Genomic DNA, 14,344 nt, shown 5'->3' on the forward strand with positions numbered 1-14,344 from the left:
AGCTGTCATATTTGAGTGGGCTGAGTTGAAGATTATGAGGCATCATTGTTGGCTGAAAAAATATCATATCATAATCAAGGTTCATATGATTAGATTGTGGTAAATTAGACACTCCCGTGTCAGTATATCATAAAATATCTTCAACAACCTAGCAATTAAGTCTAACTACACCAAATCCTAATATACAATTTTACAGTTATAAAACTTGAATAGTGGCCTCATGCCACAAAATTAATTTCTACTATTGATAATATAATTTATATTATATTATTCTTATAAATTACCCCTCCAACTAATATAGATATAAATCATAAAGTGAATTTTCTATTATCGAGATAATTTATAAAATTAATATCTAAAAATATTATTATTTTAAGCTAATCTAATTTTTTATAATATGATTATATAATCTTTCATCCCCTGTAAATATTTCATTACTTACTTTACAACTTTCCAATATTCTATTCCTATGTTGTTTGGTATCTATTCAATATTTTACTATAAAATTGATATTTGATCTCATGCATAATAAATATCATTCATTTGATTTCTTTCTAAGTCATTCTTAATACATTTATTTTGATTGAATATTTCACTTTTAATAAACTAAGATCATTATTGACAAGCAAAATATCATTAACAAATAAAACTAATATAATAAATTTGCTCTCACTGTTCTTTAGATATATACATTGATTAATAGTAATTTTTCTTGGATTCGAAGAAAGTAATAATATCATGAAACTTTATATATCAATGTCTAAAAACTTATTTAAGGCCATAAATGGTTTTCCAAAATTTGTAAGCCTAACTTTCTTTTTATTTTTTTTGTGAATCATTTAAGTTATTCCATGTAGATTTTTTTCATCTAAATTCTCATTCAAAAATGTTGCTTTCATACCTATCTAATGTAACTCAAGATCATAATGAGCTCCTACTATTATGATGATCCTCAATTAGTCTATTTAAAAATTAAAGAAAAAATCTCATTATAATCGATTCTTTCCTTTTGAGAAAAGACTTTGACCATATGTCTAGTTTTATATCGTTCGATATAATCCCTTGGGTCATGTTTGTCTTAGTAGTCCTACATGATAATGATTTATATATGTGATATTTGATGTGAGGACGAGATGGATAATCATAGGGCATGGAGATGCACCGTTGCACACATAGATCTTGATATGAGCGATTAGGCCTACTGGCTCGGGCCTGATCACATTAGGTTATGGTCCATGGTCATCTGGTGTGATTGCTTATATACATACTAGATATGTATATATATTTGCATACGATGTAGATATATATTAAATATGAATATGTGTGACATATCATATTAGGAGACCAAATCATAGAAACCTCTCAAAGATCTATTTGCAACTAACTCTTTTATAGTTATTGAACAATTCAACGAGTTCCTATACATTATTCAGGTTTATCGATTTAATCTCTTTTTTTATCACATTATATCACTTTTAGAAATGTTGATTTCCATAGCTTGTGAAAAGACAAAGGATCTCTCTTTTAATTTCTATGTCCTAATCTAATTTTTATAATTATATCACATAATCATCTAAAATGATAGGTCTCCTTTCCCTTTCACATATTCTCAAGACTATCAATTGTGGTTGTTCTACAAGATTATTAGTAGTGATAATAATATTATGAGTTCATCAATGTTATTTTATTATTTACCCTCATTAATTCTTTCAGTAATTTGAGGAACAATAATTTATCGAATAAAAAATAGTAAAAGAGTATCAACCTATATCCCCTCTACATCAAAATTGATTTTTTAATATTTTTCACTCACATTGATTTTATTATTTTTTAGGAATCTTACATTACTAGATTCTACTATCCTCGTACTATGATTAGGATAATAAAATCTATATACCTTGAATTTTTTTGGATAACTAATAAGATATTCAAAAATAATTCTTGGATCCAATTTCTTTTTATGTATTATAACTAATAAGATATTCAAAAATAATTCTTGGATCCAATTTCTTTTCATGTATGATAACCCTAAGTATGTAGATGTCTTAAATTGGGTTTCTTATCGATCTCTAACTCAAATAGAATTGATAAACTTAATTTGCTAAGAATCCTATTAAAGATATATATAGCTATTCTAAGAGCTTCATTCCACATCGACTTAGGTATAGAGGCATAACTCTTTGTGCTCTTAATCGTGTTCATAAGCATACAATTTCGTCTTTCAACAAAGTTATTCGACTGTGACACACCTGATAAGACATACTGAGCATAAATACCCTACTTTTCTAAAAATCTAGCAAAAGGATTAAGGTTCTAATCAGACTCATCAAATCTATCATAAAATTCATCACCCATGTTAAATCTAACCATTTTGACTTTTCTATCTAATTATCTTTCAACTTAATTTATATACATCTCAAGAGTATTAATAATATGAGACTTTTCATATATTAAATACATAGTCATATCATGATAGATCATATATAAATATGATAAAATATCTCTCTAATAAATTAGGGAATATAGAGTGCTATGTAGATATTAATATAAATAATTTTAAAGAGTTCTTTATTTCTCGTGGTATTTTTCTTTATATGTTTAGTTTGCTTTTCCTTAATATAATCTATGCAAACATCAAAATTAGTGACGTCTAAATCTTTCAAAAATAATATTCTTCACTAATATTTTAATTCTTTCCTTGGAGATATAACCTAAATGTCTTTGCCACAAAATAGAATATTTCTTATCATTAAAATTATATTTCAATCTATCATTTTATTGCATGGACATCAATGTCTTTGGAAACTCAAGATTTCAAATTAATTATATGCAAAACATCATATAGAATTTTAAAATTAATGTTTATTGAATCATTAAATATATTAAGTTTATCATTACTAAAAGAAAAATAATACCCTAACTCATCAATTCTAAATAAACTAATTTTTTTTTAAATAGTAGAAACGTAGCATGTATATGTAAGATTTATTAAATGAACCGTCTCTAGGCATAGGTGATAAGTTTCCACTGCTATCACTTTCGCTTTGAGATGATTTTCCAAAATGACAAATCCTTTATGTTCTTTTAATTTTCGGGTGAAAGAAATCCTTGCATATTATTAATAATATGAGTTGGAGTATTAGAATCAATCTATCAAATATTAAAAGAATATTGCTTTAGCCACAAACAAGTGACAAGACGGACAATAGGAAAGCATATTGATAACACCTTTATGCAAACAAAGGCCGCTAATAAATAGATCTAGGGTATTTGATTTCAAAAATATGTTTCTAGTATAAATTATAAGTATGAAATCTATAATTATATTATTGGTATAAGAAAAACTTTAATGCTAGAAACTGAATAACGATATATTAAAATTTACAATATGTACTTTTCGATGCTATTCAAAATGCCTTTATCTTATCTATAAGTGCATTGTCATCGGATTCGAAAGCTACAAAAATATCAATCTGCATGGAGCACTAAATTTGTCTTCTTTTTTCTTTCTATCCTTCAAATGACTACTATGAATGATAGATTAGAGATAAGGAAGAACTAAGAAAGATTATAAATAGATTTGTAATCTCAATAACAAGTTGTTTCATCTATATGAAGTCCTATCCTTTTATAAGCAAGAATAGAAAATCTAAAATGATATTCAAAATCCCTTCAATCAAGTTCATCTTCTAAAGAAAATATTATAATTGGACTTTCTTTTATTAGCTGATAACTTATTAGATATATAAAATATCTTACCTAATTTGATATAATCATATAATCTAATTTTTTTTTTGGAAAACATGTGATCGGTAGCAATTGGCTCGTGGTGATCATTATAGTATCTACCCCCCTCTTGTGAGCAGAAATCGAATTCATTTATCACTATTTTTTTTTATCTTGTCGTTTGTCTTCCTGTCTTTGGTAAGACTTACTTTCTCCTCTTTGAATCAAATTGGCGCCTATTTTCCTCCAAGCCGGCACATACTTTCTCCTTTTTGGATCAAAAGGCTGTGGTTCGAGAAGGGGACTCGAATGGGCTCATCTGCTGCTATTACCACCAGCCTTTGGTAGCTCTGGAAAACCCCGGTGAGACTCTTTCTCAAAACAAATACAGATATCCTTCTAGTGTTTTCCAGCACATCATTGCTACTTTGTTGGCTAATGACAAAGCCCTCCATCATTTTGATGACAATGATAGTGATAAATGTACACCACTCATTCAATGGGCGAAACCTCCCGTTGTCGATTGGTATAAACTAAACAATGATCTTCTATGAATATTCATAAAGGTGATGTGATCCTGTTTATATTGGATGCAAGTGTGTGCATGGCAAGGGTATTCTTTAATGTGAGGCTCTCGTAATTAGAGAAGGATTGGCTGATGTTCCAATTTAAAACTGACTCACAGTGAGCCTGCAAGATCAACTCCAGATATGCTGCTTCTTGGTTTCAATTATCTGTGACTAAAGACATTCAATCTTTTGATGGCACTGTTTCAAGCCATATTTATAGAGAGAACAATAGAATATAGTTAATTGATTAGTTAATCTGATCCAATAGATCACAAGGTTTTCGGAGAGGGGACTGACTCTCGTTTTCTTTCGATAATTCACTTTGAATGATAATTCACTTTGAATGTAATATCTCAGTAGATTAACTTATAAGGGCTGATGAGTGTATTATATTAATTCCTGCTTAAGTATTTTGGTCCGTGATTGAAGGACCAAAATGGAGTTATTGGTCAATTGGCTCATCAGACTCGGGTCGTGACATTTGGTATCAAAGCCGACCTAGCATTAATTCCTGCTTAAGCATTTTGGTCCGTGATTGAAGGACCAAAATGGAGTTATTGGTCAGTTGGCTCATCAGACTCGGATCGTGACATTTGGTATCAGAGCCGACCTAGCATTTGGGCAGGATGAAAGGGCTCGAATAGGAAAGAGCTACCAGTGGATGGAGTCAGAACTCATCACGGCGTAGAACCACCACTGAGTTAATCCTCACATGTACTATGCTAGGGTTCGATCTGGTAATATCCCGTTTAAGCATTTTGGTCCGACATATCCCAAATCGAACCTTAGCATAGTGCATGTGACGTTGAATCTCAGATATATTTTTTTATTTGGATTCCTTAATTAATATACTTAATTGTTTCAGTAAGAAAAAAAAGAAAAGCAATGTATCGACTACGAGTTTGCCAATCCAACTAATATGAGAAATATATGTACCTTCAGATGTCTCATCGAATCCCAGTAACCCATCAATCAAACCTGCTGAAATCTTCCCAAACTCTTCTGCAGTGACCACATACTCACTATGGCCGAGATTCATATCATCAATCACCCGTTATCCATAAAATAATACATATAAAGGATACTGCCAATTCTCAAGCATCACCCGTGCCGATTTCTCCATTAGTCTCTTCCTCGTCCATGAATGCTAAACACCCCCTAGACTTGCAAACGGCCATCGTATAATAGACTGCGATGCCAAGGGCCGTCAACCCAGCACAGATAGCAAACACCTTCCAGCTCGCAATGGCCATCACAAAGATGAGGAACGCCGATGGGACCAGGCACAAGAGCACCAGGCCGGGGAGCCTCATCGGCACGCGGTAAGGCCGCTTGAGGTTCGGCTCCTTTTTCCTCAGCCACAAGAAGGCTGCGAACTCCATGAGCATCCCCAGGCCGTAGAGGAAGTTGGCGGAGTTGATGATGTCGTTGAAGCTCATGAAGGAGATGGCGAGGGTGATGAGACTGGACGTTAATATGCCCGCCCAGGGGGTCAAGAACCACTTCGCCCTGGAGGCAAAGATTCGAGGAAGCAAGCGCAAGTTGGCCATCCCCAGCAGCTGAAACGCGCTGGAGCTGAGCTGCGCTTCGTACAGTCCGATCGCCGACAGCACGGCGCCCACCTCGATCCAATACTTGAGCCATCTCCCAGCTATACTGCCTGCATGGAATCAAGTGAATGGTGAATCTTGCTTCATTTGGGTCCAGAGTCCATGCATGAAAACGATCAGTATATGCAAAGTAATGGCAACATACCGAACCGATACTGATGACGACTCAAAATAACTTCCAGTTAATTAAGACAACTTCTTCGTACTGGGACAGATACCTCCAACATCATACTGCTCGCAGCAGTCTCATTTACAAACGCTTTGGGCTTTTGATTCTTTAGCACATATCTCATAGATAAGATTTCTTCAACTATACGAGGATATTTTTTTACTATGTACTTTTATAAATAGAATAGGGACATGTGAATACAATCAAGCTTCTTCAGTAATTTCTTTTCTATCTCTTTTCTAACAGTATCATGTGTTGCAAGACGTAGATATTATAATATCAAAAGATGGAAACTTAGCTCTTGAAAATAATATTTAGCTCTTTCAGGATTGTGTCATGATGATCTGTTAGATTATATAATACTATATAATTAGGTAAGATATATTATAAATATGATTAGATTATGATTATGATTAGATTAGAGATTCTCCTAATTATCATCTTAAACTTTCTACTCTCATCTATAAAAAAAAATAAAATCTCCTACGAACAAAATAACCCATGATTAAGAAGAAAGAACTCTTAATCTCTTTTAATTCATAATTTTTAATCCAATATTCATCATTTATAATGATCCTGTGAAGGATAAAAAGAAAGAAAAAGACGAGTCTAGTTCTCCTTACGGATCGACATCGTTGTAGCTTTCGGATCTGATGACAATGTATCTATAAATCAGATAAAATTTTCACATAACAATTTTAATGTTCAAATAATTCTCATGTCTTAACTAATTTATCTTCAAAGTCTACACATCAATTTTCTCTCTTCATCAGAAATATGGAATAAACCAGAAATATGGTCATGTGACCTAAATTTTACTACCTACCATGTAACATAGGAAGAAACCTCTGATTAACATCTTGTTTTAGAAACTTCAAACATTAACAACTCTAAAATTTCTGGGTGTCTTGTCGTTTATGTGCACCATTAAGCATAAAAAGTCCATGTACACCTGACTAAGTCTTCAAGCCATGCCGAACTTTCTAAACTAAAGCACTAACTCTAGCGTAAACCCATGAATAACTATGCCATTGACTAAAACTAGAACATTGTCGTAAGGTTTCCGAAAGAATAAGTTTTCTGCGTTGGCCTTTTTCTCTTTTTTGCTTCCTGCCATTGGACCTGAAAACTCTACAACCATCCACCATACCTACAAGGGTCCGAACTAAAGTAGAAGTTACGCCGAATCATCAGATCTTATCAACTAAGCATGATGTGACTGAATGAAAACTGCGTTGCAATTAAGAAAAAAGAAAAAACGCAATAAAGTTGGCTCACGTTCATGGTCGACTAGTCAACTAATTTGACTAGTGGTTATGTATCCACTAGAAAGGAGCCACGTCACTATTTACAGAACATATCTTTTTCTGCCATTTTCTTTTTCTGTCTTACACTGATTGAAGGAAACAAAAGCATATACCTAAGTATTCCAGGCTTGTATAAAAGATCAAAAGCAAAAATAAAGAGACCAATAATGTTGAACTAATAATACATCACCGACAAGTCTCGAGGGCACGATGAAGCATGTCATTAGCGGATTGTGTTCCCTATCTCGGCCAAGACTAAGAACAAACCTCGAGTTCTAACATGTTTGTTTTCTTATAATTATTCTGTGTAGATCCATCCACTACCGAGCATGCGACGATCGAGCTCCATGTTATCACATGATTCACGTTGGTGACAATTACCTCCTTAAAATGTAACCATTCAAATAAATAATTTTTATCGTAAAACTAGATAAATTAGTACAACGAAAAAGGTCATCTCATTCCGTGGTAATTATTAATAACGGCCAGCTGCCAATAATTGCTGTTCAAGTCTCCTAAGGGACGTAATATGATGTGTACTACCAACCAGTTTGAGAAAATCTTATGTGGCTTCTAGTAAATGGTCAAAGGACGTGGGTCCATGAATCATTGCGTGGTCCCCACGTCTCCGATACGGCGCATGCGGTGGAGGATGAGAAGAGGAAGAAGAGTTGCGTCGTCCCTTACCTGCGATGTCGGCGAAGAAACCGTTGCCCCACGCGTCCTGCGGAGCGTCGACCGCCCCCGTGCCGGCCATGAGCGGGAGGAGGTAGCCAAGCGAGGTCATCAGTCCGGCCGAGAGCAGCGCGGTCGGGAAGGTCCGCTCCGGCCGCTCCACCTCCCCGGCCATCGTGCTCGCATTGTCCCAGAAGTTGAGGTTCCAGAACAGCGTGTTGAAGAAGAGGCGCCAATCGTTGCCCCTCCCCCGCGTCAGCCACCGCGCCGGCCTCAGCCTCGGCACCGCCATCGCCGTCATCAGCACGAACGGCGCCAACGACGCCAGCCCCAAAGCCACCGCGGTGTATCCCACGATGGTCAGCCCCGTGTAGTTGAGGAAGGAGAGCGCCAGGTTCATCCCGGCCACCGTCGCGTACCGCGGCGTGCCGCTGGCAACGGACGGCTCCACCCGCGCGAGGTAGTCGGCGCAGAGGACCGGAAAGGCGGCGCTGTTAATGACGCCGCTGAGGAACTTCCAGGTCCCCATCAGTGACCCGCAGAAGGGGCCGAAAGCGCGATCCGCCCACAGGACGAAGCCGCCGTTGCCCGGGATGGCGGTGGCGAGCTCCGCAGTGACCAGCGACTCCGGGATGCTCCAGACGAAGGGGAAGATGAGGAAGCCGAGCAGCGCGTACAGGGCCCCCGCCGCCTGCACCGCGGGCTCCGCCCCGTACGGGCCACCGGCGACTTCGAAGTAGATGAGGAAGATGAGGGGAAGGAGGGTCAATTTGTTGGGGTTCTTGGCGGCGGTGTTTCGGGGCAGCACGGCTTCTCCAAGATCGATCGATGAGTCCATATTTTCCAGCGATTCTTTCGACTGGGAAGCACCACCAACTCCTCCTTCTCCTCGAGGGCTTTGATGGCCATGGATTTGGAATTCTGGGCTCATGGACGACAGAGGGGACCGGGGCGTGGCGTGTCTGTTAGGGATGGAGAACGGTTGTTTGAGAGGAGAAGACGAAGGATAAGTGTTGTCCTCCGTCAACTAGCAGATCCGCTTCGATTACAGCCTTATACGATTCGTGAATGATAATATCCACCTCGATCCGGACATAATGTGATGTATTGAAGATTCATATAACCAAAATAGGAAGGAGAATATAACGTCCCAGCAAAGAATCACCCAGAATACTTTCGACGAATGGCTAATTATATATTATCTCAGTAATTAATCATTTTTAATATTTTAATCTATGTACTTTCAAAAATTATATTAAGATTTATATACTTATGAAAATATATAATATAATCTATAAATTAATTATTTCAATATTTTTAGATTTTTTTACCATGACTAATTAGAAGATATATGGGTAGTAGAAAAGATGCACAACTAAAAAAAAACACAAAAGATACTATTTACTATATTAAAAAGATTGAAGACATGATAATTAAACCCAGACTGATCGACGCAATCGAAAAAAGGGGATTAGATCTTGGTCGCTTTGTTGATTGGATTATTTTTATCCCTGTTAACTAAAGGTTTTCTAATATTTTAGTGTTTTTAGATAATAAAAATCAAATAATATTAATATCTTTTTTATATCAACAAAAAATACAAAATAATCATTAATTTAATTTATAATTAAAATTAAAGTACTATAAAACGAAAAAAAAATAAAATAACATCATATTATTGAATATTAAGAATAATGGTGTTCTTTTTATATTTTAAATAAATAACATTAAAGTCGTCAAATAAACCAATAAATGTTAATTATTAATCCTAAAAATTCTTAAATTTTCAAAAAAGACATTAAAAATAACAGTAAAAGTATAAATGGTTATTTTCTATTTTAAGTCTTTAAATTTTAAAATAGGTATTTTTATTTATTTTACCCATTAAAAGTATGATATTATTTTTTTTTATTTTAATCGATTTAAAGTGAATTTACAATTCTTGGGGGCAAAAAACACTTGGATATTATCATATAAAGTCTTTTGAGGTTTGATAAACATTAAAAGGAATTCGAGACATGAGTTATACTATTTTTTGAACGGATTTCTTTATTTTTGAGCCATATTAAAAAATAGTGTGACCCCCTTCAAAAATAATGTAACTTACAATTCAAATATTTTAAAAATTTTAAATATTTATAAAATATTATAAATAACTTTAAAAATCATAAATGATTTTTTTTATTTTTTAAGTCTTTAAAAGAGGTATTTATATTTATTTTAGACTTTTAAATAATGCAATTTTATTATTTTTTAAATGTTATCTAATTTAAGGTGAATTTATGACTCCTTTAAGACAAAAATTGATGTATGAGCTCTTTAGTTTATATATTATTTGAATAAATTTTATTGGTTTAGAGATATATTTCATAAGCTGCCATATAACAATATCCTTCTATCTAAGGAGAGGTAGTTTTATCCTTTTTATCATTACCAAGCTAATAAAGAGTTGTATCGAGAGATAGGTTCGTTACCTTTTCTAAAAAATAAATATTTTCTTCTATTCCTTTCAAGTATTTAAAATTTTATTTTTTGATTAAGACATGTCATAATTATTCATGTTATATGTAGTTTCTAAAATTTTCTTCTATTTCTTCAAGTATTTAAAATATATTTAATTATTCATGCTATATATAATTTTTATCTTACATGCATGATATAGTAGTAATACTTAATTTCTTTTAGACTTATACCATCGTTAATTAAAATATTATTTTTTCTATTATGCAATTTCATCTTTTTAATCTATTACTATTTATTATGTTTTAATGACTCAATGCTAATGATTAGATATTTTGATTATAAATTCATGATGCTTTTAATTCGAAATTAAGAGAACTAGTTAGAATTTGGGCTGCAATCAATCAATAAGCTAAGCCCCCAACCCATAGGCTAAGCCACAACCCGTAAATTAGGCTCAGCTACTAGGTTAAGCCTAGCCAACAAGTCAAGCCCCAAGCCATAGGTTAACTCAGCCCAACTCAACATGGATAATCATGTGTAGTGCACATGACCAATTCGTAAGCTATAGGTTAGTCCAACTTAGAATGGTACATGTATAATCATGTGTAGTACACATGACTAGTATATGGATTGACCTAACTTAGTCTAGTGCTATGCGGTCTAACTTATTATCTTTACTTTGTTTATGTGATTTGGGTTCAAACACTTATTAAATCAAATTAGATTTGATTAATTTAGATCGATTCAGAATGATTTTAAATTGATTTAACTTATTTAAATCTACATAACATAAATTAAACTTAATTTAGTACAAATTGTACCAGGATAATTTATAACTAGTTAAATGAGGATTAGAGATCAATCCAATTAGATTCTAATTAATTAGGTCCGAGTGGACCAATTGAACTAAGATTCAAGTTAATTAAGAGCTAATTGATATTATTTAATATTAATTTTTTTTAAAAAATAAATTGATATGTTTTAATATATTATTTTATCTTGATATAGACATGAATACTTTGAGATGATTTTGTTTTCTTGTCGAGAGCAAGTAGGACGATTCCCTTCCAAGATTAGTAGATCATCAAACAGAATGGTTAGATAATTTCTTCATTCGTTATTGGGAGAAACATGCCCCTCACTTGGTGAGTCAGGGATGCCACTCCATCCATAATTGGGAATATGATATAGGTTTATCTCCATCCGTTGTTAGAGAATATAAACTCATTTTGTAAGATAAAGTCTCTTCATCTACTATTGAGGGAATACTTCGGGCATTTGATATAAGAGTTTTTATTTTATTTTTTATTTTCAGAATAACCACTCAATAGCACTAGACTAGATTCTAGTAGAGAACAAAACTTACAACCTACTTTTAACTTATATTTTAATGAATCAATAAGTTATAATAAATAATTATAATTTATATATATTAATAAAAAAATATTTATTTGTTTGACTTTTGATGTATCTTTGGAGAGAAGTTGTGATCCTTAAAAAAAATTCAATATGTTTCTATGATATCAAAATATAGTTTAGGGTCTATAGGTCTTTGAGTCCTAAGATTGATTTTGATTGATGATTATCTTTTGACCTATTATAAGAATAATGGAGTCAATTTAAGAGAATAATGATTTTGTCACTTAGGATGCTCTTGGTTGCAATGTTATTTACTTATGCACTCAGATAGGTGTTTAAGCAAACCCTAATGTAGAAATTCTAATGCACCTCATGCTTCAGCACCTGTCAATGCTCTAAATGATGTACACAGTCTTTATTACTATTAGATGTTAGCTTAAGTATCAAGAGAAGCAAGATAAAGCTCAACAGGGTAGAAGTAACACTTTAGATCATTTTAAAAGATTAGGACTACTTATTTTTGAGGGCAAGTCAGATCCAATTTTTGCTAAATGTTGGATCCATCAAATGAATAAAAACATTTGCAGTTATTGAATATAGAGAAAATCAAAAGGTACTTTTCACTTCTTTTATTTTAGAATGGAAGATAGATACTTGGAGGACCTAAGAAAAGAGAGGAGGCAAGAGATAATGTGGTGACTTAGGAGCAATTTAAAAAGATATCTTATAAGCAATTCTTTCTTAATCTTGGAGAAGAAATAGGAGTTCTTTATTATCCACTAGGGAAGTAGGATTATGATGAAGTATGATCATGACACAATTCTCTCCGCATTTACTTTCAATGAATACTAAAGAACTTATCACTTTAAGAGAATTCTTCATCCATCAATTAGAAAGTATATTATTGTATTGATTTTACCAACATATGTTAAATTACTCAATTAAGCTCTATAGGTAGAAAAATTGGATAATGAATTATAATAGATAAAGGACTAAAAGTGACATTTTAGTGCTACATCATTCATGTATAGGGGATCATATTATGGACCTTTAAAGAAGGCCAAGAGTTGATAGTCTAAACATTATTAAGTAGGAAAGAATCAAGTTATTATAAGATATTATTTCTATAGAAAGACTGATCATATTTTCACCTCATGCCCTATAGGACAACATATATGCTTCTTTTGTCTGAAACTAGGGCATATGTTAAAGGATTACACAGAAACAATATCAACTCCATAGCAAACATATAGATAATAATAATCAAAACCTAGAGGGGGAGGTCATGTGAGGGTTTATGCACTCACCCATAAGGATTTCGAAACCTCAGGATCTGTCGTTTAGGATATAATCACACTCTATAGTATACCTGCTATGGTGCTTATAGATTTTGGTTCTACACATTCTTTTATATCATATTATTTTGTTGTGAGATAATATAACATAAGAATCATAAGATAATAAGTAATGCATTAATATTAGCAACAACAATAGGAAACTCTCTAATAGTTGATCAAATATTTAAAAACTATATTGTGGCTATTAAAAGTCATAATTTGCTAGTAAATCTTATTCTACTAAAGTTTCGAGATTTCGATGCTATCTTTGATATGGACTGGCTTTCAATATATAATGCAAGTATCGACTATTTGTTAAAAATTATTACTTTTCACCCCTAGATCAACTACTTCTTTAGGTCATTGGGATTTAGGAATAGATCTCTCATATTATTTTACTCTTGAGTGCTACCTAATTATTATTGAAATGATGTCAGGGGTACTTGGCTTTCATTTCTAGAGAAGAATTTATAAAGTTAGTATTAAAGAACATCCTTATTTGTATAGGATTTTTTAGATATTTTTTTTTCTGAAATTTATAATTGATCTTCTATCTAGCATTACACTTGTTTCTAAACCTCCTTATAAAATAACACCAATTGAATTGTAGGAATTAAAAAATCATATTTATGAGTTTTTAGACAAGGGCTTTATTCAACTCAATGTATCACCTTGGGGTGCCTTTGTTCTATTTGTGAAGAAGAATTTTAATTAACATATTAAATTTATAATTGATCTTCTATCTAGCATTACACTTGTTTCTAAACCTCCTTATAAAATAACACCAATTGAATTGTAGGAATTAAAAAATCATATTTATGAGTTTTTAGACAAGGGCTTTATTCAACTCAATGTATCACCTTGGGGTGCCTTTGTTCTATTTGTGAAGAAGAATTATATATATATATATATATATATATATATATATATATATATATATATATATACATCGATTATAAGCAACTCAACTAAGTGATTATAAAGAATAAGTAACCCATTCTATGGATAAATGACATATTTAATTAACTTCAAGGCATTTAGGTATATTTGAAGATTGATTTTGGGTCTGGATATTATTAACTGAAGATAAGAGAAGGTGATATATAGAAAACTATTTTCAGAATAAGAT

The 14,344-nt window shown here is 32.8% G+C and overlaps 1 protein-coding gene across 1 annotated transcript; it reads right to left on the bottom strand.

The window, feature by feature from the left end:
- Positions 1 to 5,183: 5,183 nt before the first annotated feature.
- Positions 5,184 to 9,139, bottom strand: LOC135678233 (probable polyamine transporter At3g13620). Its single transcript, XM_065190785.1, has 2 exons — positions 8,069 to 9,139; positions 5,184 to 5,955 (listed from the first exon to the last, which is right to left on the bottom strand). Exons 1-2 carry the CDS (start codon positions 8,985 to 8,987, stop codon positions 5,390 to 5,392), a joined length of 1,485 nt encoding a protein of 494 aa, XP_065046857.1. The 5' UTR covers positions 8,988 to 9,139; the 3' UTR covers positions 5,184 to 5,389.
- Between the last annotated feature and the right edge of the window lie 5,205 nt (positions 9,140 to 14,344).

The sequence above is a fragment of the Musa acuminata genome, chromosome BXJ1-1 (assembly GCF_036884655.1).
Source record: "Musa acuminata AAA Group cultivar baxijiao chromosome BXJ1-1, Cavendish_Baxijiao_AAA, whole genome shotgun sequence".
Taxonomy (NCBI): domain Eukaryota; kingdom Viridiplantae; phylum Streptophyta; class Magnoliopsida; order Zingiberales; family Musaceae; genus Musa; species Musa acuminata.